The sequence below is a fragment of the Salvelinus sp. IW2-2015 genome, linkage group LG4q.2 (genome assembly GCF_002910315.2).
Source record: "Salvelinus sp. IW2-2015 linkage group LG4q.2, ASM291031v2, whole genome shotgun sequence".
NCBI classification, from domain to species: Eukaryota; Metazoa; Chordata; class Actinopteri; order Salmoniformes; family Salmonidae; genus Salvelinus; species Salvelinus sp. IW2-2015.
The window spans coordinates 9,517,689-9,540,497 of NC_036843.1; the positions used below are offsets into that span (position 1 = coordinate 9,517,689).

The 22,809-nt window shown below is 43.0% G+C and overlaps 2 protein-coding genes across 2 annotated transcripts in view; both read left to right on the forward strand.

The window, feature by feature from the left end:
- Nucleotides 1–22,809, forward strand: part of vash1 (vasohibin 1) — a 541,933-nt gene that overhangs the window by 211,065 nt on the left and 308,059 nt on the right. The window lies entirely within an intron of this gene.
- LOC111963025 (synapse differentiation-inducing gene protein 1-like) lies at nt 3,336–12,918 on the forward strand. Its single transcript, XM_023986246.2, has 4 exons — nt 3,336–3,797; nt 5,675–6,177; nt 11,007–11,144; nt 11,997–12,918. The coding sequence occupies exons 2-4, from the start codon at nt 5,746–5,748 to the stop codon at nt 12,156–12,158; spliced, it is 732 nt and encodes a 243-aa protein (XP_023842014.1). The 5' UTR covers nt 3,336–3,797; nt 5,675–5,745; the 3' UTR covers nt 12,159–12,918.

Genomic DNA, 22,809 nt, shown 5'->3' on the forward strand with positions numbered 1-22,809 from the left:
AAGCAAGAACAGATCAAATTAAGTGGTTTCATACTTCCTCTGCAAAGAGGATTAAGCCGACTAATACCCAAAAGTGTTTAAATGATTAAAGCTGGTTAATGGGCATTAGGGAGGCCTTCCAGCCCAGGGTCGCAGTGTTGGCTGGTAAATCAAAGAGAGGTGGTCAAAAGCCTCAGTGAGAGAGGTGTAACACTATTAAACAAACACTACATACTGTAGGTCCTAAGCCTCCCAGCTTCAATGAAATATTCTTTACTTTTCTATTTTTAAAAATTATAAAGCATGTAGGGCCTACACTAAAAGACTGTTCCAATGAAACTCCCTTTTTCTACTTTGAAGAGTAGGACCATAAACTTATGGTTGACAAATATTGTATCAGCCATTTGGTGACAGAGGACCTAAATATAGACTAGACAATAGAACAGAGGCCATGGTAAACACCATAAATATTCACAAATAAGACTTAGTGTTCAGCTATACCCAGATGGCAAAGATTGGACTAGTAAACAGTACATTATGGATAAGTGGATGAATGGAGAAATATTGCCGTGTGTTAAGTGTGTTTCAAAGTGTTACTGCAATGGGCTTTCTATTGTGAACTGATGAAATCGATCGAGAGAGAGCGCCTGTTCCCTCTGGCTCTGTGCTATAATACACTTTTTCCAAAAGCATTTGTGTCCATCATAGGTAGACGTGTCCGGTTCTACCCCATCGCCTCGCCCATCTAAACACAAGGTGACTCTGTGACAGACGCAGCTCATCAGACAGCTCATGAGGACACATGCTTCTAAATGCAGCCTCAAATTTCCCTCATAATGTCCCCGTCAGCAGGTTAATGCTTCACCCAATGCATCTGACAGAGGAGAGGCAGACATAGAGACACTGCACACAACAAAAATGTGGCTGTTTTTTTATGGAAAATAAGCTACTAAAGAGAGACTAAAGCCTTGACCTGGAAACAACCACTAGCTCCTACCTCCCCAGCCACTTTATGAGGTGGCTGGGAAGGTCTCTCTTATTGGCAGACTCAACAGCGTTGGTTTCTCAAATGACTGCCTCGCTTGGTTCACCAACTACTTCTCAGACAGAGTTCAGTGTGTCAAATCGGAGGGYCTGTTGTCCGGACCTCTGGCAGTCTCTATGGGGGTGCCACAGGGTTCAATTCTCGGGCCGACTCTTTTCTCTGTATACATTAATGATGTCGCTCTTGCTGCTGGTGATTCTCTGATCCACCTCTACGCAGACGACACCATTCTGTATACTTCTGGCCCTTTGGACACTGTGTTAACTAACCTCCAGATGAGCTTCAATGCCATACAACTCTCCTTCCATGGCCTCCAACTGCTCTTAAATGCAAGTAAAACCAAATGCATGCTCTTCAACTGATCGCTGCCCACACCTGCCCGCCCGTCCAGCATCACTACTCTGGACAGTTCTGACTTAGAATATGTGGACAATTACAAATACCTAGGTGTCTGGTTAGACTGTAAACTCTCCTTCCAGACTCACATTAAGCATCTCCAATCCAAAATGAAATCTAGAATCGGCTTCCTATTTCGCAACAAAGCCTCCTTCACTCATGCTGCCAAACATACCCTCGTAAAACTGACTATCCTACTGATCCTTGACTTTGGCGATGTAATTTATAAAATAGCCTCCAACACTCTACTCAGCAAATTGGATGCAGTCTATCACAGTGCCATCCGTTTTGTCACCAAAGCCCCATATGCTACCCACCACTGCGACCTGTATGCTCTCGTTGGCTGTTCCTCGCTTCATATTCGTCGCCTAACCCACTGGCTCCAGGTCATCTATAAATCTTTGCTAGGTAAAGCCCCGCCTTATCTCAGCTCACTGGTCACCATAGCAGCACCCACCCGTAGCACGCGCTCCAGCAGATATATTTCACTGGTCACCCCCAAAGCCAATTCCTCCTTTGGCCGCATTTCCTTCCAGTTCTCTGCTGCCAATGACTGGAACGAATTGCAAAAACCACTGAAGCTGGAGACTCATATCTCCCTCACTAACTTTAAGCATCAGCTGTCAGAGCAGCTCACAGATCACTGCACCTGTACATAGCCCATCTGTAAATTGCCCATCCAACTACCTCATCCCCATATTGTTATTTATTTTTGCTCCTTTGCTCCCGTTATCTCTACTTGCACATTCATCTTCTACACATCTATCTCTACAGTGTTTAATTGCTAAATTGTAATTACTTCGCCACTACGGCCTACTTATTGCCTTACCTCCCTAATCTTACCTCATTTGCACACACTGTATATAGATTTTTTCCTATTGTGTTATTGACTGTTCGTTTGTTTATTCCATGTGTAACTCTGTGTTGTTGTTTGTGTCGCACTGCTTTGCTTTATCTCGGCCAGGTCGCAGTTATAAATGAGAACTTGTTCTCAACTGGCCAACCTGGTTAAATGAAGGTGAATTTTTTTTAAATAAAATGAAGGTCTAAAAGAAACCCGTCAATATGTTGATAGCTCCACCTTGGCTTCTGTGTGGGGCCAATTATTACATGTCTGTGTCTAGTAACTTGAATGTTGTGTGATGACATTAAGAATTGTATTTACTGGCACTAAACAACTGTTGATGCTGATGTGGTTGGATTTAGCTATTTGCATCCTATAAATGGTTAAGTCATTGCCTAATAGATTCTCTTGGTGACATGTCAAAGAATCAAAGCTTAATTCCAGTGTGTGGAATTTGTCACAGTCACTATTTTGCTGTGCTTGCATTAAAATCACATCTATATTAATGTTATGTAAACACTATTTACAATGATAAATTGAAGGCATGAAATATTAAGCAGCTTAGGGGGGCATTAAGGTCAACCAAACTGGCAGACTTATAATAAATTCATGAGCTTCATCTGAAATAGTAACCAAATGTAAATGCAAGGATATTAACAATGTTAATTCGTTTCTCATGTGATGCGTCACCTGAATAGTAGGGTTGATTTATTCTAGGTTTGATCATGTCCTCGAGCTCAGACTCGGACATAGACCATTTTGAATAGTAGATCATGAAAGGCACAGTAATCAAAACAGAGACAATTGAAAAGACTCCACAAATTCTATAATGAAAATGGTAAATAATAATGTCACGTCATTGTAAAGAACTAAAAAGGCTATACACATTATACACAGAAGTAAAATGAGTACTGATCCTACAAAAGTCATGCTCACCAGGCCAGGGATAGGAACATGGAAGGCTGTGTCAGTCTGTAGGACATCAAGATCTATCTTCTTCAAGAGGAGTGTATGCCCATACGATGACGCTGGACCCTGACGGCATAGTCATCCGCACCTCGCGGTGTAACATAGATGAGCGGTGGTGATTCTACCATCAAGCACGCTCTGTAGACTAGGCTACAACCGACTTTGTGTCGCAAAGTGGATGGAAGACATATCTTCGATGTACTTTATATGAGCTATTCCTATTACTGATAGTCATTTAGAGAGTGATTGAGGAAGTGAACCCAAGCGGTGAGTGTGCGTAAAATCAACACCTTCTCTCCAGACTGGCTTCAATACGCAGCGGTCTGTCTTCTCAGCTAGCGGCACACAGCATAGAGCGGGCCGTCAGTTCATGTTTCAACAGAGAGCGAAAGTGACCTGCACATTGGTCCTCGTTGTGTTCTATCAATTTTTCAAATTTTATGATGTGAACTTATATGAGGTAAAGGGGTATGATTGTGAGCCCAATTCGCTTTCCATCGACTCTTGGACAACTGTAAAAGGGAATGCTATTGAGGCAGTCTGTGGCAGGATCTTATACAATAGGTAAGATCGATGGACTCAATTGATTACCTTGAATTGTTTTGATGTGCATTGCATGTCATGTATTTTCACTTTGGATGTCATTGATTGTTCATCTCAGTTTCCCTATAATTCATGATTTGTAAATGTAATATCTTGAGATTCTGATTAAACATTAAGTGTAAATGCCATTAGATATAAATCATGAATGTAAAATGTATAGAGACAGACTGCTATTGATGAATATGTGGAATAGTAATGTGACATTTCTGAATTGGCCATTCAATTAGCCATAGTTTTATTCCAAAATGGACTAAGCACTGTAAAATATTGTTAGAAGTGATTTATCATTTCAGATAGTTGTCACCTCTCAAAAATGTATTATATCATATTAATCAGAGAGAAAGCAAGACAGAGACAGAGACAGTGAGAGAGAACAGCTCATGAGCCCTCCTCATACACACACCAAACTGTGCTCTCTAACCACAGACTCATACAAACATAAGTGCATGTCACTGTCTGTCTGATAAATTATTCGTGGAGATAAAATGTGCTTTTTGTTGTGTAATGTACTGTGAAATGGAATTTCCTCTTATCTGAAGAGCAGCAGAGATGCATCCTCAAAGGCATATGAGAATCACTTTGTAATTCCATTTAAATATCCTCTGGAGATACTTATATAAAGGGAATGCAAATCTTAATTGATACTTTGCTTTGATGTGTAGAGGAGAAGGCACTTGTCTACTGTGGGAATCTTCCCAAATGGACATCATTTTTCATAGAGTTAAAGGTCCACGCTGAATTAACAAGTATTGCTCCAGCCCTTAGATAAGCTTCTTACTGTACATATTCTGTGATATTGCTCCTGGGTGAATCCCCAAAAACATATTCCTAGAAGGAAGGATAAACTATTACTCAGAATTCCGTCCCACTATGCCTTCTTCCACACATAAACCTCTACATGACAACTAATCTGACATAGCCACCTTAATGCCATCATTCAATAGTAGACCTACAGAATGCTATTACTATGCTATAGGATGCAGGATATAGGCAACTCACTGGGTTTTTCCGTTGCATGCCAAGCGAGACAGAAAATATCCCATCACGTACCAGGATTAAGCTGATAGGTTCTCCTTTCATCAGAACCTCAGTGAGTAGGCTTGGGTGGAAAGATTAAGATTAAACTTCCTCTGGGACTGACCTGGTCCGCTTCCATTGGCTACTAGTTTTATTTATGCTAATTTCCCTGTCTGATAGTGAGAGAGGGAATTGTGGTGAGTTTTGCCAGCTCTTCAGAGCATGTGAGTCATACTGCTTAAAACAACAAACTAGCTCACAGGAAAACATGTTACCCTGGTGACATGCTCCCATGATGGTGTTATTGTCATTATTGAAATATCCTCTTGAGAATACACTTACCGTAGCATGAAAATACCTTTGCTATTTGCTTTTGGTGCTTTGTTTTGCTTTATTTCATAGAGCTAAAGTGACTACAGTCAACATCACTGGAGCTTATTCATGACCTATGAGAGGCTTTTCCCCTCTTCTAGAGCATGGTACTCCAACGATGCAGTGATGAGGGTGGCTTAGCACTCTGATCAGTATGCATTGCAAAGTCCTTAAACATTTGTCTTCATCTTACTTGGTTGGAGGGGGCTTGGAAAATGATGAATGACTTTTTACCACCGTTATATGAATCTAGGGGCATGAAATGTGCAACAGTGACAGATGGTGATTTGGTGGTTTAGGTGTGGGCGAATGCCATTAGTTTAATACCGTGTGAAGAATATAGAAGATTCTATTGTCAATGCATTGGTAAGAGTTTCATACAAATGAATGTCATTACATATCATACCTCATCTCACTTTCCGTAAATCTACCTGTCTTTTCCCTTCCAGCTCGCAGCCGGTTATCAGTGTTTGCGGTCTATCCACTCTGATCTCCCTGAAGTCCCTCTCTGTCTCCCACCATGGAGAGTCTGAGTGAGCTGCAGAACCCGCTTCTAGATAAGACCAGCAGGAGACACGTGGTCCACAATGACTACCAGGCGTACCAGAGTGACTACCCCAACCACCAGTACCAGGAGAACATCATTGGTTACTTTGTCACAGGCAGCAACGGCAAGACTCAGGCCCAGCAGTTCCTGGATGCTACCTCTCTGCACTTAGCAGTGGAGGCCTTCTATAGTCCCAACTTTATCCTGTATAAGGACAATGTCAGCCTCCAGAGCAAGGACTCTAAGAGTGAGAGCTCCGAGACCACGTTCACAGAGAACAAGGACAGTGTGTTGGGAGTGGAGGGAGTCCCCATAGAGGACCCTCAGGACAAACTACTGGGAGAGAAGGATGTGACGATCCAAACTGTGTCCTATGAGGTGGAGGAGGAAGGACACGAGTATGAGGTGAGAGATCACACAGAGGGCAACTATAAATGACCAACTACAACTTTGGATTTGGGATGTGTTGATGCTCATACAGGCTAAACAATGAGCATTGTTCAAATCAAAATGTTATTTTTCATTAGTAGAGAGCAGTTGGACATAAATTAATAGGACGATTAAAATAAAAAGCTTCCATGTACCTCAAATTGTGTGGATTGTAATAGTGAGTTGCAGAAATCAATCACAGAATAATGGGTCACGGCACTCAATGCTTTTCATGATAACTATTTAATTTACAACAAATCTCCCTACCTCTTTCTAATAGGCTGCTAAGGCTGCCAGCATGATTCATGCCTATTTATTCCACCTAACTGTCTGTTCACTAAATGGCCAATTTGGTGTATTTTATAGCAATCTTACAAATCAAATACAGGGGTAATTGTACTGTTTTTCTCTTCCATAATTGTTGGCAAATCTCCCTGTTCATCTTTGATCATATCACTCCAGTCCTTTTGTTATGTTAGGACAAAACTGTGACTAAGCACTCCAAACTAAAATGGAGAGCAACTTCTTTTGAAAAGTGGGACAATCTCATTTCATGCAGCGAGGGTTGTAAAATACCCATTGTCGTGAGTTGGCAGCGGGGGAGTGCATAGATCCCTAACTGGACTTACGATCAGTCCAGCTCCTGACACTAGGAGCTCAGCAGATGGATAGATGCACAGCAGAGACGGCCTTTAATGCCATAGCTAATGCAGTGCTTTGAGAGTATTAGAGACTGGGCTGATGCATGGCCCGACACAAAATGGCCAGCAGATAAATTATTCCAGGTAGATTCAAAGAACAAATTAATCTGATTAACACCCAGGAGATGAAAGTTGGGCTTCCAGTTGGAACTTGAGAGCTGGTTCTCTTGGTTAACCCTCTGTCTGGCATTTATGTGCGTGTGTGTGTGTGAGTGTGCGTGTGTGTGTGTGAGTGCGCGTGTGTGTGTGAGTGCACATGTGTGTGTCGGTAGATAATTTCATCCTTGGATGTAGTTCCAAGAATTGGAGATGAAGTGAGTGTGCCAGCCAGGTGTGTGTTGATGTGATACAGCTCTCTACAGCTGGAGATCAAAGCTCTGTAGAAGGCTTTTAAAGTGAACATGCTCTCAACACACTTAGACAAGACGGAAAGCGCTGGACGATAATTCTTACATGTCAAAGCCAGTAACTGCTGTTAGTTCTTCTATACGTGTTGTTGTGTTTATCATAAGTTATGGAATTTCTCTTGGACAGATCTACAAGAAAACGATCAGCTGTAGTTCAGGTGTTTGTCTTTTTCCTCACTGGCTTTTTGGACAAATCACGATTTCGCAGGTGTTAGCATCTTTCGAATTTCAGAAGGGGACTGGACATTCAGCCCGTAACTGCACAGAGAGAGGGTGGAGCTCCTCATTCCAGTTCCTTGCTCTAGCATCTCTTCATCGCTTCTCTTAACACGTATGGACCCGGAACTTAATCGCTCAGCTGACCAATTACTTGAGACATTAGTTCTGTGTTAACCAAGATAAAAGATTATGTTGAAAACCCTGCATCTGTATACTGACAACATGGTTCTCAGTAGGCATACAGAGATATGATGGCATTAACTGTTCCACACAATAACACATGACTGGACCATGTCCTCAATGACACCCATCTAAATTCTTTACTCAGTAATTATTTTTGTTTTGGTGAGCTCTGTGCAATGTTTTATATCCATAATTGTAGATGAAAAGCAAGTTTTTCCAAAATGCCAACAGTTTAGTCCCTCTGCCAGCGTTTCCCACCAGATGTGATGGGGAATCAGGAAACTGCTGGTGTGTAAGGGGTAAAACAAGACTCAGGCCTGGGTGTGAGTGAATATGCCATTCCCCAGTGACTGGGGCCATGGCTGTCTGTGTGACCTGTGGGTGCGCCCAGTGTCCCCTGCTGTCATTAACGAGCACTCTGGGAGTGCAGTCTGAGGATAATTAACAGACCAGTGCAGTGGAGGAGTCTCATCAATTACACTGGCCTCAAAATGCCTGCTGCTACTGGCTGACTGGCTAACTCTCAGATTGGCTTTAGTGTAATGCACCACTGTCTGTCCATATTCCCATACCAAGTCTAGCAATCTATCCACAGCGACATGGGCATTCATTAGAAATGTGGTTGGATGTAAAGAATCTCACCTGGTGCTACAGGTGTCCACCAGGAATTATTTCAGAAGTCCATTGTGGGCCAAAATCTCTTGGCCATTGGTCATGCATGTGGGTCTCCGTGTGCAACTTCAGACAAAATTGACATAGCTTCTGTAGCTATTTAATCGTATGGATGTAATGTATTATGTAATACATTTTTAGATCCTCTGTCACTTTGTTCTCTCTATAAGCACAGTACTTGTGGCATTTAATGCATAATGCAAGGACACATCAATATGTTTATCACTCTCTCTAACATGTTTGCCAATGGGTGAGAGGGTGATATGAGGGTTTTGCCGCTATGCCCACTTTGTCTCTTTTGCCGCTATGCCCACACTCTCTCTGCCCGCCTCTCCGCCTCTCCTCTCGTCCTCTCGTCCTCTTTAAATTGGCTCATTTATTTTCGGCCCTGAACATCCATTTCCATTTCCTCTCTTCCCTCAGTCGCCCAGGTTTGTTTGATCCCTGCGAGTAACAAGACTAACAAATGAATCCTGTCCTGATGGAGGGCCATTCATTTAATCAAACAGCAGCTCCCTCTCTGGGAGAACTGCAAAGGTGAGGCTTTCTCTTCTTAAAGGTCATCCCAGAGATGTGGCTCCTCGTGTTTGGCTCTCAACTTTTGTCCCCGTACCAGAGTGCCCACAGCAGCGTCAGACTTTTCCATTCATTAGTCCCTCAGCTACCCAGGGGCCTCTGAGGAGGATCAAGGCACAGTATGAGTAGACACCACACAAGCCCTCAGAACATTCACAGCCTCTCAAACAAACATATGAGAGTTGGTGGCACCTTAATTATGGAGGACAGGCTTGTGGTAATGGTTGGAGCAGAATAGTATCAAATACATGGTTTCTATGTGTTTGATGCCATTCCATTTGCTCCATTCCAGCCATTATATATTTTTTTACTTAACTAGGCAAGTCAATTAATAACAAATTCTTATTTACAATGATGGCCTACTGGGGAACAGTGGGTTAACTGCCTTGTTCAGGGGCAGAATGACAATTTTTACCTTGTCAGCTCAGGGATTCGATCCAGCAACATTTCGGTTACTGGCCCAATGCTCTAACCATTAGGCTACCTGCCACCCCATTATGAGCCATCCTCCCCTCAGCAGCTTCCTGTGGTGGAGGTGCACATGAAGGATGGGGGAGGGGGTCTCTCTCGTGCTGTAGAGGCAATTTAGCACATAAATTACACTGTCTTCTTCCTGTTTCCCCTGTCACCTGGTGATGATGAAACAGTCCGTTAATCCAGCGTTATCTGTCAGGTCGCTTATGGGTGTTGACAGAAATACAAATCCTCTCTGCCTGGCTGAGCCCATCATGTCCTACATGTAAGCAGAACAAGGGCAGATATGCCTGGGGGTGTTTGTCATCAACTATCACACTGTTCACAGTATGTCACAGTGTGTCACAGTATGTCTGCAGTGCAGAGTGACTTGCCTGACAAGTTCAGGTCCATGGAACAATGTTGTAGAATCTGACCCTATAATCTTGCAGATTTTTGTGTTAGAAACAACTTTGAGGTACACATATTGATTTAAAAATGCATTAAAATGTGTAAGTAGATAATCTAGCATGAGTAGCTCATCTACAATTAACTGTTGGTGGGAGGATGGTGAGGGCCCTGGCGATGGTGAGGGCCCTGGTGAGGCCCCTAGTGGAGCCAGGAAAATAACCTCTCCCTCAACGTCAACAAAATGAAGGACCTGATCATGGACTTCATGAAACAGCAAAGGGAGCACATTCCTATCCACATCGACGGTCCACCCACACAGACAGTGTGGTGAGAAGGCGCAATAGTGCCTCTTCAACCTCAGGAGGCTAAAGAAATTTGGCTTGGCAGCTAAAACCCTCACAAACCTTTACAGATGCACAATTGAGAGCATCCTGTCGGGCTGTATCACTGCCTGGTACAGCAACTGCACCGCCCGCAACCGCAGAGCTCTCCGGAGGGTGGTGCAGTCTGACCAACGCATCACCGAAAGCACACTGCCTGCCCTCCAGGATACCTACAGCACCCGATGTCACAGGAAAGCAAAAAGTTAATCAAGGACATCAACCACCAAAGCCATGGCCTGTTCATCCCACTATCATCCAGAAGGCGAGGTCAGTGTGGGTACATCAAAGCTGGAACCAAGAGACTGAAAAACAGCTTCTATCTCAAGGCCATCAGACTGTTAAATAACCATAACTAGCCGGCTACCGCCCCGTTACTCAACCCTGCACCTAGAGGCTGCTGTCCTATGTACATAGACATGGAATCACTGGTCACTTTAATAATGGAACACTAGTCACTTTAATAATGTGTACATACTGCTTTACTCATCTCATATGTATATACAGTATTCTATTATACTGTATTTTAGTCAATGCTCATCCTAATATTTATATATTTCTTAATTCCATTCTTTTACTTTTAGATTTGTGTGTATTGTTGTGAATTGTTAGATACTACTGCACTGTTGGTGCTAGGAACACAAGCATTTCGCTACACCCGCAATAACATCTGCTAAATATATGTATGTGACCAATCAAATTTGATTTGATTTGGCGTCACCATAATGTAGTTGTTCAGACGTACACCAACCGTGACTATCCCAACTGACTGGCTCTTTCCTGTGCCCTTCCCTCCCTCCCAGAGTGACAGCTCCAGTGACAGTGAGAGTGAGGACAACTTCATCATGCTTCCCCCCAGGGACCACCTGGGCCTGGCCATCTTCTCCATGCTCTGCTGCTTTTGGCCCCTAGGGATCGCAGCCTTCTACTTCTCCCAGAGGGTGAGTCCAGAACCAGTACACTTTTACACCTACTACCCTGCTATTAACGCTAATTACCCCCAGAACACTCTGCAAGGTCAGTAGGCACAAGTGCTCTCTCACAAGTGTAACACAGCTCATTTTCTACATCCATCGGCCCATACCAATTATTACAGACCATTTACTGCATAAACTGTATAGGTACCCGCCCCTATTTACTCTTGTGATCACAAGCAACCATACAGCAGAGAGCAAAGGAAACTGAGTACAGCTCAAACTAAAGGATGATTGTGCCGCCACATATACAGTATATTTTATTTTCAATTATGGTCACATTTAGTCAATCAAATACCTCAACAATAAATGTTATTTTATGTTAGCAATACATTTCCCAAGGGAGTATCTAGCTGATACTATCTACATGTATTTTTCAGTAGATAATGAATAGACAGGATAGCTGCTGCCCCCGGGACTGTCTCACCATTATTGTGATTATACTGAACCCCAGGTCTATCTATAAATAGCAGCACTTTAGTGAGGAGGTTCTGAATGCAGCAGGTCCCCTCCCTGCCCCCTAATCCAACTACAATTTATCTCAGTGGTTCGCAACATCTCTCAAACTAATTGCAAAGACAATTACATTGCAAAATTACCCAAATAAATGTGTCAAAAGGACAAATGGGTTATGTGAGGGTTCTTTCGGAGGGATACAAAAACATCCAAACAGAGCATTAGTCACTTTCAAAACGGTAGTGACATAATTGCCATAGCAACTAATGTCTTGTTTTCTCTCTCTACAGTAAATGTACACCTACTCACATTTTTCTCAGTCATATTTAATCATGACTCATTTCTCTATCTTTTGTCTCTCAGACTAGCAAGGCCATTGCTAAGGGAGACTTCTCCAGGGCAAGCAGTAGCTCCAGAAGAGCCCTGTTCCTTGCTGTTCTCTCCATCACCATCGGGGCAGGGATGTACGTGGGGGTGGTGGTTGCCCTCGTAGCCTACCTGTCCAAGTCTGGAGGACATGTATAGCAGCAGAACCACGGCCACAGGGGAGTGCTTAGGAAGCTGTCCCTTCTATGGCAACCCTGAAGCACCATCCCCTATAGATGTGGCTCTGTCTGGATGGTTGGGTTGTGGAGCAGCAGAGAGGAGAGAGGAGGAACACAGGAGAGGAAGGAACAGAGTCAGTGTTTTGAAATGTTTACCCTGACCAAACAATGTAAACCACAGACGTATCCATCTGGATTACACCCTTGTGTCTATTTCCCAGCCACTTCTCTCTAGGTTTATCAGCCTGATAAGGATGTTCGAGGTTCACAAAGTAATGAGGAAAACATCAATGGAAAGAGGAAAATGCTATTTTCCCCCAATGACTGTTCTGCTCCTAGTATAATTAAAGTGATGATACTAATTCCAGAGCTAACCTCCTCCACTGATCTTCATCATTATCATGGAGGCGCCCATCCATCATTTTTGCGGTTCTCTGTAAATACTTCATGTGCAAATGATGTTTTTGTTCTTATTGATTTCCATGCCACAGTGAGTCATAATGAGCCAGTCATTGTGTCTGAAATGCTACATCAAGAAGGCTTACTTTACTGATTATTCATCAAACTGCTCGCCAGTCCAGGTTCTGGGAAATGAATCTGCCATCATCAGTCAATCGACTCTAAACACAGAAAGCTATCGGAGAATGTAGATAAAACTGGTGAGCAGTGATCAAGAGGAAAATGTGTTTATTGTGCACTGTATCTCTTGTCAGAATAAATACATTTGGCATGAATAATGATTTTCCTGTTGCCTGTCTTTCTCACTTATTCATTGTCTCATTGAGGAGTGTGGAGAGAGGCATTTCTGACCGTATAATAGAGGGATGTCAGAATGCATTGTTGGCCACTGTGAGTTATATTGACAATTTGCTCGCCTCCTGGCTTCTCCCCTCACTGGCACTGCTTCTCTGTTCTCTGTGTTTGGCATCACTCATGGTCTCGCCTTGAGGTGACTTTAACTGCCAGCAAGCTGAAAGCTCAGGAACAAAGCATACATTTTGGAGTCAGGATGGCAGAACGAAACGAGTGCAGTCTTTTATTCACCTGGAGACTGGAGAGCCATCAAGCCCATCTCTCTCTCTCTCGCTCTCTCTCTCTCTCCCTCCCCCTCCCTCCCCCTTCTTTGTCTGGCATCTCATCAGCACCACTCAAAGCCAGCAGAATGACTCAAATACACAGGGAGACGTTTGTCGTGACTTGACTTTTAACATTAATCTGAAGACTGTTATTTATCTAATTACTAACTATGTTTAATTGTTACCCGATTAAATGAATCATGTAACAACTCATTAGGATCTGAGGCACCACGAGAGCGGTTCTTTAAAGAGTTACCATCTCCTGAATGAAACTCTAAAGTTCTTTACCTATTTGTAAAGCGTCTGTGTGTAGCTGGTGAGATGAGTCAGGCGCAGGACAGCAGATAAGAGTAATGAAAGCAATTTTACTCAACAATATCACAATACATGTTGTATAAATACAAGGCCACAAATACGGACTGCAATACAATAAACAATTACTCACAAACAAACATGGGGGAACAGAGGGTTAAATAATGAACAAGTAATTGGGGAATTGAAACCAGGTGTGTAAGACAAAGACAAAACAAATGGAAAATGAAAAGTGGATCGGCGATGGCTAGAAGGCCGGTGTAGTCGACCGCCGAACGCCGCCCGAACAAGGAGAGGAACCGACTTCGGCGGAAGTCGTGACACTATTACATCTATAAACAGTCAACTTATTAATCATAACCTTGTATCATATCATCATTCTGAACAGCCGTAACATCCTGCATCTGCAAAAAACTCAGCCTTACTTATGATTCAGTACTACACAAATTGGTTTAATAATTTATTTACTAGCTAACTAAATGGTAACACAGGATAAACATACAGACTTAATACATTAGAAACAACAATAATATGGCTGCTTGTTACAAAAGACATGGAGAGGGCGAGAGAGAGAGAGGGACAGAGACAGCTAACATTGTTACATTTAAAAACTACTCTCAATTACATTACTATACTTTGCACACAAACCGCCGCCCGCTTGGAGTAAGACATCATGAATGTATTTATGTGGAAATGCCTTGGTTTGCCGCAGTGAGCTTGTTAGGCTCTCTCTTTTCGCGGTGAGCTTGTTAGGCTCTTGATTTACAACAGGGTGTGAGGTGTTAACCCCCCCCCCCCCCCCCCCCCCGGATGAGAGGGGGTCTGGTTGAAGTTATGTTGCAAAGCTGATCTGACCTATTTGAATCCTCACAGGACAGTCATGTCACGTTCTTAACTCTAACACCAATGTCCTTGAGGTCCCTCTGTGTCATTGAATAACAACATGAACCATTGGAAATTATATAATCTTTGAACTCAAGGATGAATAGAAATGACATGTGCATACAGTATACCTTTTACTCAAGGTTGGAAGTAGATACAGATCTGGTATATGGTTAAGGGGAGGGAAGGTTGCCGGTATTACAGTGACCTCATCTGTTCCCTTTTCAGCTCCCCTCACTTTTCAGTATTTTAGGACACTAATGGATGGAATGGTCCAGTGGGGAGGATGGGGGCGAAAGAGCTCATCAATGAAAGCTGTATGGGGTGGTGAAGTGCGTGAGAATGAGTGAGTGCAGCATGTGTTCCCTGTGTCTGTTCAATAGGGAGGAAAGTTCACCCACGCTCTCAGCACCCGCAGCTGAGCTCAGACCACCCGAAGCAAACTGGAGTCATATTAGTCATCCACCACCCTGGGAATAAAACTTTGTAAATTACTGCAGGATGTATTTGAACTGTGGGAAATCATTTATGTATTTGGTCAATTCCTTTGTTTTGAGGAGAATAAAAATGTAGAATATAACTCATATTTATTAAAAAATCATAGATTTGTCTCTATTTGTGTTCAGACAGAATCTGTTTGATTCAGACAGAATCCTATCACTGCTGCTTAACTGTTTGTTTGCATGAAAATGAGTGTGTAACATCCAAAGACCTTTCATTTCCCTCTAGAAAATGACAGGGAGGAAACTGAATGGGGCATATCCACATATGACTGAGGGAAGAAAAACAGAGTGATAAATGGAAGAGAACAAAATGGATAAGCAACTGTATAGGAGTGGAACGACAAAAAGTCATTAGAAAGCCACTATGTACATTAATAGTTGACCGTTCATACATCCGGGACCCATTTTCACTGTGCTATCATGACTGTGATTGAATACCTGTCATAATTGCCTGCATGCGGACAACATTGGCCTGCAAATGCCATCCACTGTTGCTAGCATGTTCCTGATATCAGTTACTCTCACATTATTTAGCTGTGTTCATGAATTTCACTATGTATTTACATGATTGACCATGTATTATTCTTCACAGTGCTAAATGCCTTAAAATATCACCTTCGCAATGTTGGCTGAGAGAGTCAATGTTCTCAAGTCTGTTTTATCAGCTATTACGGAAGCATAGTTCATTCTGTGGAATTCATTCTTCAGACACAATTTTTTATTGCCTGAGGCATATTACATTACCAAGGATGGTTTCAGCAACATTGGGAAAACCTAATGAGCCTCATCATTAACAAACTGTTGCAGCTAACTCTTCATCTCTGTGGCAACAGCATAACGACAGATATCTTGTGAAAACATCCTCCTAAAAAAAGGGTGAATTGTGAAATACTGTCTTATTAGTGTGAAAACTGCAAACTGCACAACAAGCGGTTCTGTGAAAGATTTGTTGTGTAGATTACAGACACTGTAATGCTGTTGGATGTTTATCCAGAGATTATTATTTTATGCTAGTGTGTCATTTAATGTATATTTAATTATTACATTAATGTTACACAGTGATACATTCAAGGTCCATTGCAGTGGCGACCCGTCATTCAGGGCAGAGCCCCGCCTATTTTGAGCCCCACATTTTTAGCAAAAACAAATTTATTTAAAAAATATATACACTACCGTTCAAAAGTTTGGGGTCACAGAACAGCGGAAACTGTCTCTAACCAGAATAGAAAGAGGAGTGGAAGGCCCAGTGCACAACTGAGCAAGAGGATAAGTACATTAGTCTGTATAGTTTGAGAAACAGATGCCTCACAAGTCACCAACTGGCAGCTTCATTAAATAGTACCCGCAAAACACCAGTATCAATGTCAACAGTGAGGAGGCGACTCCGGGATGCTGGCCTTCTAGGCAGAGTTCCTCTGTCCAGTGTCTGTGTTCTTTTACCCATCTTAATATTTTATTGGCCAGTCTGAGATATGGCTTTTTCTTTGCAACTCTGCCTAGAAGGACAGCATCCCGGAGTCGCCTCTTCAATGTTGACGTTGAGACTGGTGTTTTGTGGGTACTGTTTAATGAAGCTGCCAGTTGAGGACTTGTGAGGCATCTGTTTCTCAAACTAGACTCTCTAATGTACTTGTCCTCTTGCTCAGTTGTGCACCGGGGCCTCCCACTCCTCTTTCTATTCTGGTTAGAGCTAGTTTGCGCTGTTCTGTGAAGGGAGTAGTACACAGCGTTGTTCAAGATCTTCAGTTTCTTTGCAATTTCTCGCATCAAATAGCCTTCATTTCTCAGAACAAGAATAGACTGACGAGTTTCAGAAGAAAGTTCTTTGTTTCTGGCCATTTCGAGCCTGTAATCGAACCCACAAATGCTGATGCTCCAGATACCCAACTAGTCTAATGAAGGCCAGTTTTATTGCTTCTTTAAATCAGCACAACAGTTTTCACCTGTGCTAACATAATTGTAAAAGGGTTTTCTAATGATCAATTAGCCTTTTAAAATTATAAACTTGGATTAGCTAACACAATGTGCCATTGGAACATAGGAGTGATGGTTGCTGATAATGGGTCTCTGTACACTTATGTAGATATTCCATAAAAAATCATCAGTTTCCAGCTACAATAGTCATTTACAACATTAACAACGTCTACACTGTATTTTTGATAAATTTTATGTTATTTTAATGGACAAAAAATAAATGTGCTTTTCTTTCAAAAACAAGGAAATGTCTAAGTGACCCCAAACTTTTGTACGGTAGTGTATATATTTTTTGGGGGGCCTTGCCTGTTTTGCATGTTATTTTGACATTAATATGTGTCACATATCAGTTTGCAAACAATGTCAACAACAAAAAATATATAATTCAGTTAATAAAGTTGCATACACACATGGTCTCATGACACAAGGTGAGACACAGGTGCAGACACAGGAGGCAGATGGTTTGAGTCTTACAATGTTTATTAATCCAAAGGGGTAGACAAGAGAATGGTCGTGGACAGGATAAAGGTCAAAACCAGATCAGAGTCCAGGAGGTACAGAGTGGCAGACAGTCTCATGGTCAAGGCAGGCAGAAAGATCAGGCAGGTGGGTACAGAGTCCAGAAACAGGCAAGGGTCAAAACCGGGAGGACTAGAAAAAAGAGAATAGCAAAAAGCAGGAGAATGGGAAAAACGCTGGTTGACTTGGAAAAACATACAAGACGAACTCAGCGACACCCGGAGGGTGTGGAGACAATCACAAGGACAGGTGAAACAGATCAGGGCGTGACACTCTTTTTTGTTTGCTTGAGTAAGGCAGCTCCAAAATGCAGGTGTTTCAAAGGGATTGGTCAAAGCTATTATTGTTATTATCGTTGGGATTGAAAATTCTCGTGACAACAACACAGCAGCTTTTCTGTATTTCTGTATAACTCAGAATTGACGGCGAAGTTGTCTCTTTTACAATGGGGGTCAATGGGAAAGAATGTTTGTTTTCCCCAATTTGTGGGAGTGGTCGAGAGGAATTCCTTATTATTACTTGAATATCGACTAGGAGTATACACTGAGTATACCAAACATTAGGAACACCTTCATAGTATTGAGTGGCACCCACCCCTTTTTCCCTCAGAACAGACTAAAATTGTCGGGGCATGGACTCTGCAAGGTGTCGAAAGTGTTCCACAGGGATGTTGGCCCATGTTGACTCCAATGCTTCACACAGTTGTGTCAAGTTGGCTGGATGTCCTTTGGGTGGTGGGCCATTCTTGATACACCCGGGAAACTGTTGAGCGTGAAAAACTCAGTAGCGTTGCAGTTCTTGACACAAATCGGTGCACCTGGCACCTACTACCATACCCTGTTCAAAGGCACTTAAATATTTTGTCTTGCTCATTCACCCTCTGAATGGCACACACACAATCCATGTCTCAATTGTCTCAAGGCTTAAAATCCTTCTTTAACCTCCAATTCATCTACACCAGTGGTTCCCAAACTTTTTATAGTCCCGTACCCCTTCAAACATTCAACCTCCTGCTGCGTACACCAGGGTCAGCGCACTCTCAAATGTTGTTAGCCTTCTGCAACAAAACATGATTATTTGTCTCTCTGAAATGAAACCTTCAAGTGATAGATTTTAACCAAATACATAAACAACCCCATGGCATGATTAGATTGTGAAAAAACACACCAATCCCTTTCATAAGTTCTTTAAACTGTAAAAGCTAATTGACCACAATTTCTGAAAATGTGTGTTTAGCGTTTTGGAATTAAAATGTTCAATTATATGATGTTTTCTTCACACATTCAACATTATTATTGTAATGTTTAATGATATTATTTCCACAGATAAACTGGGCTGAGCAGACCAAATACAATGTTAAAGCATTGTATGCAATGTTAAGGCATGCATCCATGTTCATGGTTTGGAGAGCAGTCATATTATATTTAAATAATGTTATCATTGAGGATACAATGAAGGTTGTATTGTCAAATGGGTGGAGAGACAGCATATTGAAAATAGAAACTACTGCAGCCCTATTCTCTACACATCAATCTAATTATGACTTAAATCCAGCAACATGACACCCTTACCACCCCAATGTGTTTAGTTGTCAACCAACTATTTTCTACCAGCCAGACTCAAAGAAAAAGTAACCCTCTTTCTTACGTTATGATTTAAAATTCATAAAATGTCACATTTGGATTTATTCAATTAGTTTAGGTCTTGGAAACTCCTTGGCAGCTCCTACTGCTGGCCTCCTAATGACAGAAATCTAAATAAAATGGAATTCACATGGCACTGTACTGTGGCCCCAGTATTTGCTTTATCTTTGTGAGACACACAACTCAAGAATTCTCTTTGGTTTTGAAGCCAATCAGTACTCCCCAAACACTCCATCCATTTTAGAAAGAAGGAAACAAAGACATGCAGATTCAGCAGCCCAGCTATCAGCATCAGTCTCTACTAAAGCCCGCTTCTTGTGAGAGCCACAGCTTCACTTCAGAGTCCAGTGTGTCTTTGAACATGTTCACGTGCATGCTTATCTGCCCTCACACCTTTGTCGCACAGCAACATGTTCCTCTCCATGGCGACAGCATTAGCTAGAACACTCTCTGGGCAGATAACAGGCTAGCAGCACATCTTGGGCTTTACTTATCTCTCCCAGGCAACAAGGAAACTGTGTCTATCTCTTTTAGCTTTTTATCCTTTCCATGATAAGCAGAGACTGGACACTTTTGTGCTCTGAGCGTTCCCCCAAACTGCTGTCTTATGCCAGCGGTGGAGTGATGCGAGTCTAACGCAGCCGAGAGATAAGAGGGACAGAGGGATGGGAAGGTTTCTGATTACCTGCTACTATGACTATGTTTGAGTTAGCAGCACACATCATGTCAAAATGAGGCTGGCTTGGTGGATCAGGTTTTGGGTGATTTATTCTTATAAGGTATTATTGAAGTGAACTGGAACTAACACTCTTTTAGTCTGGCAGATTACACAAACTGGCTCTCAGAACTGCCCACAGATGGCCTGCTGAAAATACCCAGCTCAGAGGGTTTGGGCTGGGGGAGGGAAAGGAGGGCTGCTGGTGTCTTGCCACACATCATAAATCTTTCTAGGCCATGCTGTCAATGCTAACTGTACAATATATTTTCATGATTAAAGTAGTGGCCAGGCCAGGCAAGAATTATAAAGACTTGTGTCCAGCTGAGCTGTGTAGTGGAGGTGGAAGTTATCCAGGGACAGAAGCCCTACTCTCAATTCAAACATGACTAGATTACTGTCATCTTATCCATTCACCATAATCTCACATCCATAGTGTGACAATTAGAAGGTAACATCAAGTACCACTGCCTGGGAAGTTTATGGCTACATAAGTAGACTAAAGTGAACATTCGCTCTGTCTCTTGACACTAGTTTGGGTTACTCACTTGTTGGATTACTGTATCTCCCTGTTCCTTCCCCTTTTATAAACAGTCACCTCTATCATAGACTCTAATCGAAAGTACTGAAAGGCTAAATGTAAAAAAAAWAAAATGAAAAAAGAGTGTTAAAGCTGGCAACGAACAATGGATATTAAATTCAGTGTATGGAAAATGTGGATTTCAAGACAAAAAGTGTCTTTATTCAGATGACATGACATAGCCTTGTCTGATCTTGTTTCCATGTCTTGGTAAAATAACCCCTGGAAATTAAGACAGCCGTGATCTCAGACAACTCATTAGTTATCCACATAATCTCAGACAGCTCATTAGTTATACACCTGAACTCGGACCTCTACGGACTACTATGACTTGAGGAACACTAACCCTAGCTCAAACCTAACCCTAGCTTCATGTCTAACCCCAGCTCAAACCTAAATCTAGCTTCATGTCTAAACCCCAGCTCAAACATAACCCTAGCTTCATGTCTAACCCCAGCTCAAACCTAAATCTAGCTTCATGTCTAAACCCCAGCTCAAACATAACCCTAGCTTCATGTCCACATCCCAGCTCAAACCTAACCCTAGCTTCATGTCCACACCCCAGCTCAAACCTAACCCGAGCTTAATATCCACATCCCAGCTAAAACCTAACCCTAGCTTCATGTCCACACACCAGCTCAAACCTAACCCTAGCTTCATGTCCACACTCCAGCTCAAACCTAACCCTAGCTTCATGTCCACACCCCAACTCAAAATAACCCTAGATTCATGTCTGAACCCCAGCTCAAAATAACCTTAGCTTCATGTCTAAACACCAGCTCAAACCAAACCCGAGCTTCATAACCACACCCCAGCTCAAATTTAACCTTTGCTTTATGTCCACACCGCAGCTCAAACATAACCCTAGCTTCATGTCCACACCCCAGCTCAAACCTAACCCTAGCTTCATGACTAAACCCCAGCTCAAACCTAACCCTAGCTTCATGTCCAAACCCAAGCTCAGCCCTAACCCTAGCTTAATTTCCACACCCCAGCTCAGCCCTAGCCCTAACCCTAGCTTCATGTCCACACCCCAGATCAGCCCCTACCCTAGCTTCATGTCAACACCCCAGCTCAACCCTAACCCGAACCCTCGCTTCATGTCCAAACCCCAGCTCAAACCTAATCCTAGCTTCATGTCCAAACTCCAGCTCAGCCCTAACCCTAGCTTCATGTATAACCCCAGCTAAAACCTAACCCTAGCTTTATAACCACACCCCAGCTCAGACATTGAAGCTAGGGTTACGGGCTGAAGCTGGGTGGTGGACATGAAGCTAGGTTAGGGCTAGCTGGGGTGTGGACATGAACTAGGGTTAGGTTGAGCTGGGTGTGGACATGAAGCTAGGGTAGGGCTGAGCTGGGGTGTGGACTGAAGCTAGGTTAGGGCTAGGGCTGAGCTGGGGTTTGGACATGAAGTTAGGGTTAGGCTGAGCTGGGGTGTGGACATGAAGCTAGGGTTAGGGTTGACTGGGATTGCATGAAGCTAGGTTAGGGCTGAAGCTGGGGTGTGGACATGAAGCTAGGGTTAGGTTAGGCTGAGCTGGCTGAGCTGAGCTAGGGTTTGGACATTAAGTTAGGGTAAGACTGAGCTTGGCGTGTGGACATGAAGATAGGGTTAGTGTTTTGAGCTGGGTGTGGGACTTGAAGCTAGGTTAGGCTGAGCTGGGGTGTGGACATGAAGCTAGGGTTAGGTTTGAGCTGGGGTTTGGACATGAAGCGAGGGTTAGGTTAGTTGAGCTGGGGTGTGGACATGAAGCTAGGGTAAAGGGCTTGAGCTGGGTTGTGGACATAAGCTAGGGTTAGGTTTGAGCTGGGTGTTGGACATGAAGCTAGGGTTAGGGTGAGCTGGGTGTGGACATGAGCTAGGGTTAGGGCTGAGCTGGGGTGTGGCATTGAAGCTAGTGGTTAGGGCTGACTGGGGTGGTGGATCATGAGCTAGGGTTTAGGGTTGAGAGTTAGGGTTAGGGCTGAGCTGGGGTGTGGACATGAAGCTAGGGTTGGGTGAGCTGGGGGTGTGTACTAAACTGGTTAGGGCTGAGCTGGGTGTGGACATGAAGCTAGTGGTAGGTTGAGGCTGGGGGTGGGGTGGACATGAGCTAGGGTTTAGGGTTAGTGCTGAACTGGGGTGTGGACATGAGCTAGGGTTAGATTTGAAGTGGGAATTGGACATGAAGCTAGGGATAGGTTTGAGCTGGGTGTGGATATGAAGCTAGGGTTATGGTTTGAGCTGGGTGTGGACTGAGCTTGGGTTGGTTTAAGCTGGTGTGTGACATGAAGCTAGGGTTAGGTTTGACTGGGATTTTGGAATGAAGCTAGGGTTAGGGGCTTGCACTGGTTGTGACATGAAGCTAAGGTTCAGGAGCCTGAGCTGGGGGTGTGGACGAGTTACCAGATCTCTTAGGGTTAGATTCTGAAGTGGGGAAACTT

What these genes read in the sequence shown, in the direction of transcription:
- LOC111963025 (XM_023986246.2), top strand. Translation starts at nt 5,746, where the DNA reads ATGGAGAGTCTGAGTGAGCTGCAGAACCCGCTTCTAGATAAGACCAGC. An exon ending in AGGAAGGACACGAGTATGAG is followed by an intron (nt 6,178 to 11,006) that starts GTGAGAGATCAC and finishes CCTCCCTCCCAG; the next exon opens with AGTGACAGCTCCAGTGACAG. An exon ending in CCTTCTACTTCTCCCAGAGG is followed by an intron (nt 11,145 to 11,996) that starts GTGAGTCCAGAA and finishes TTTGTCTCTCAG; the next exon opens with ACTAGCAAGGCCATTGCTAA.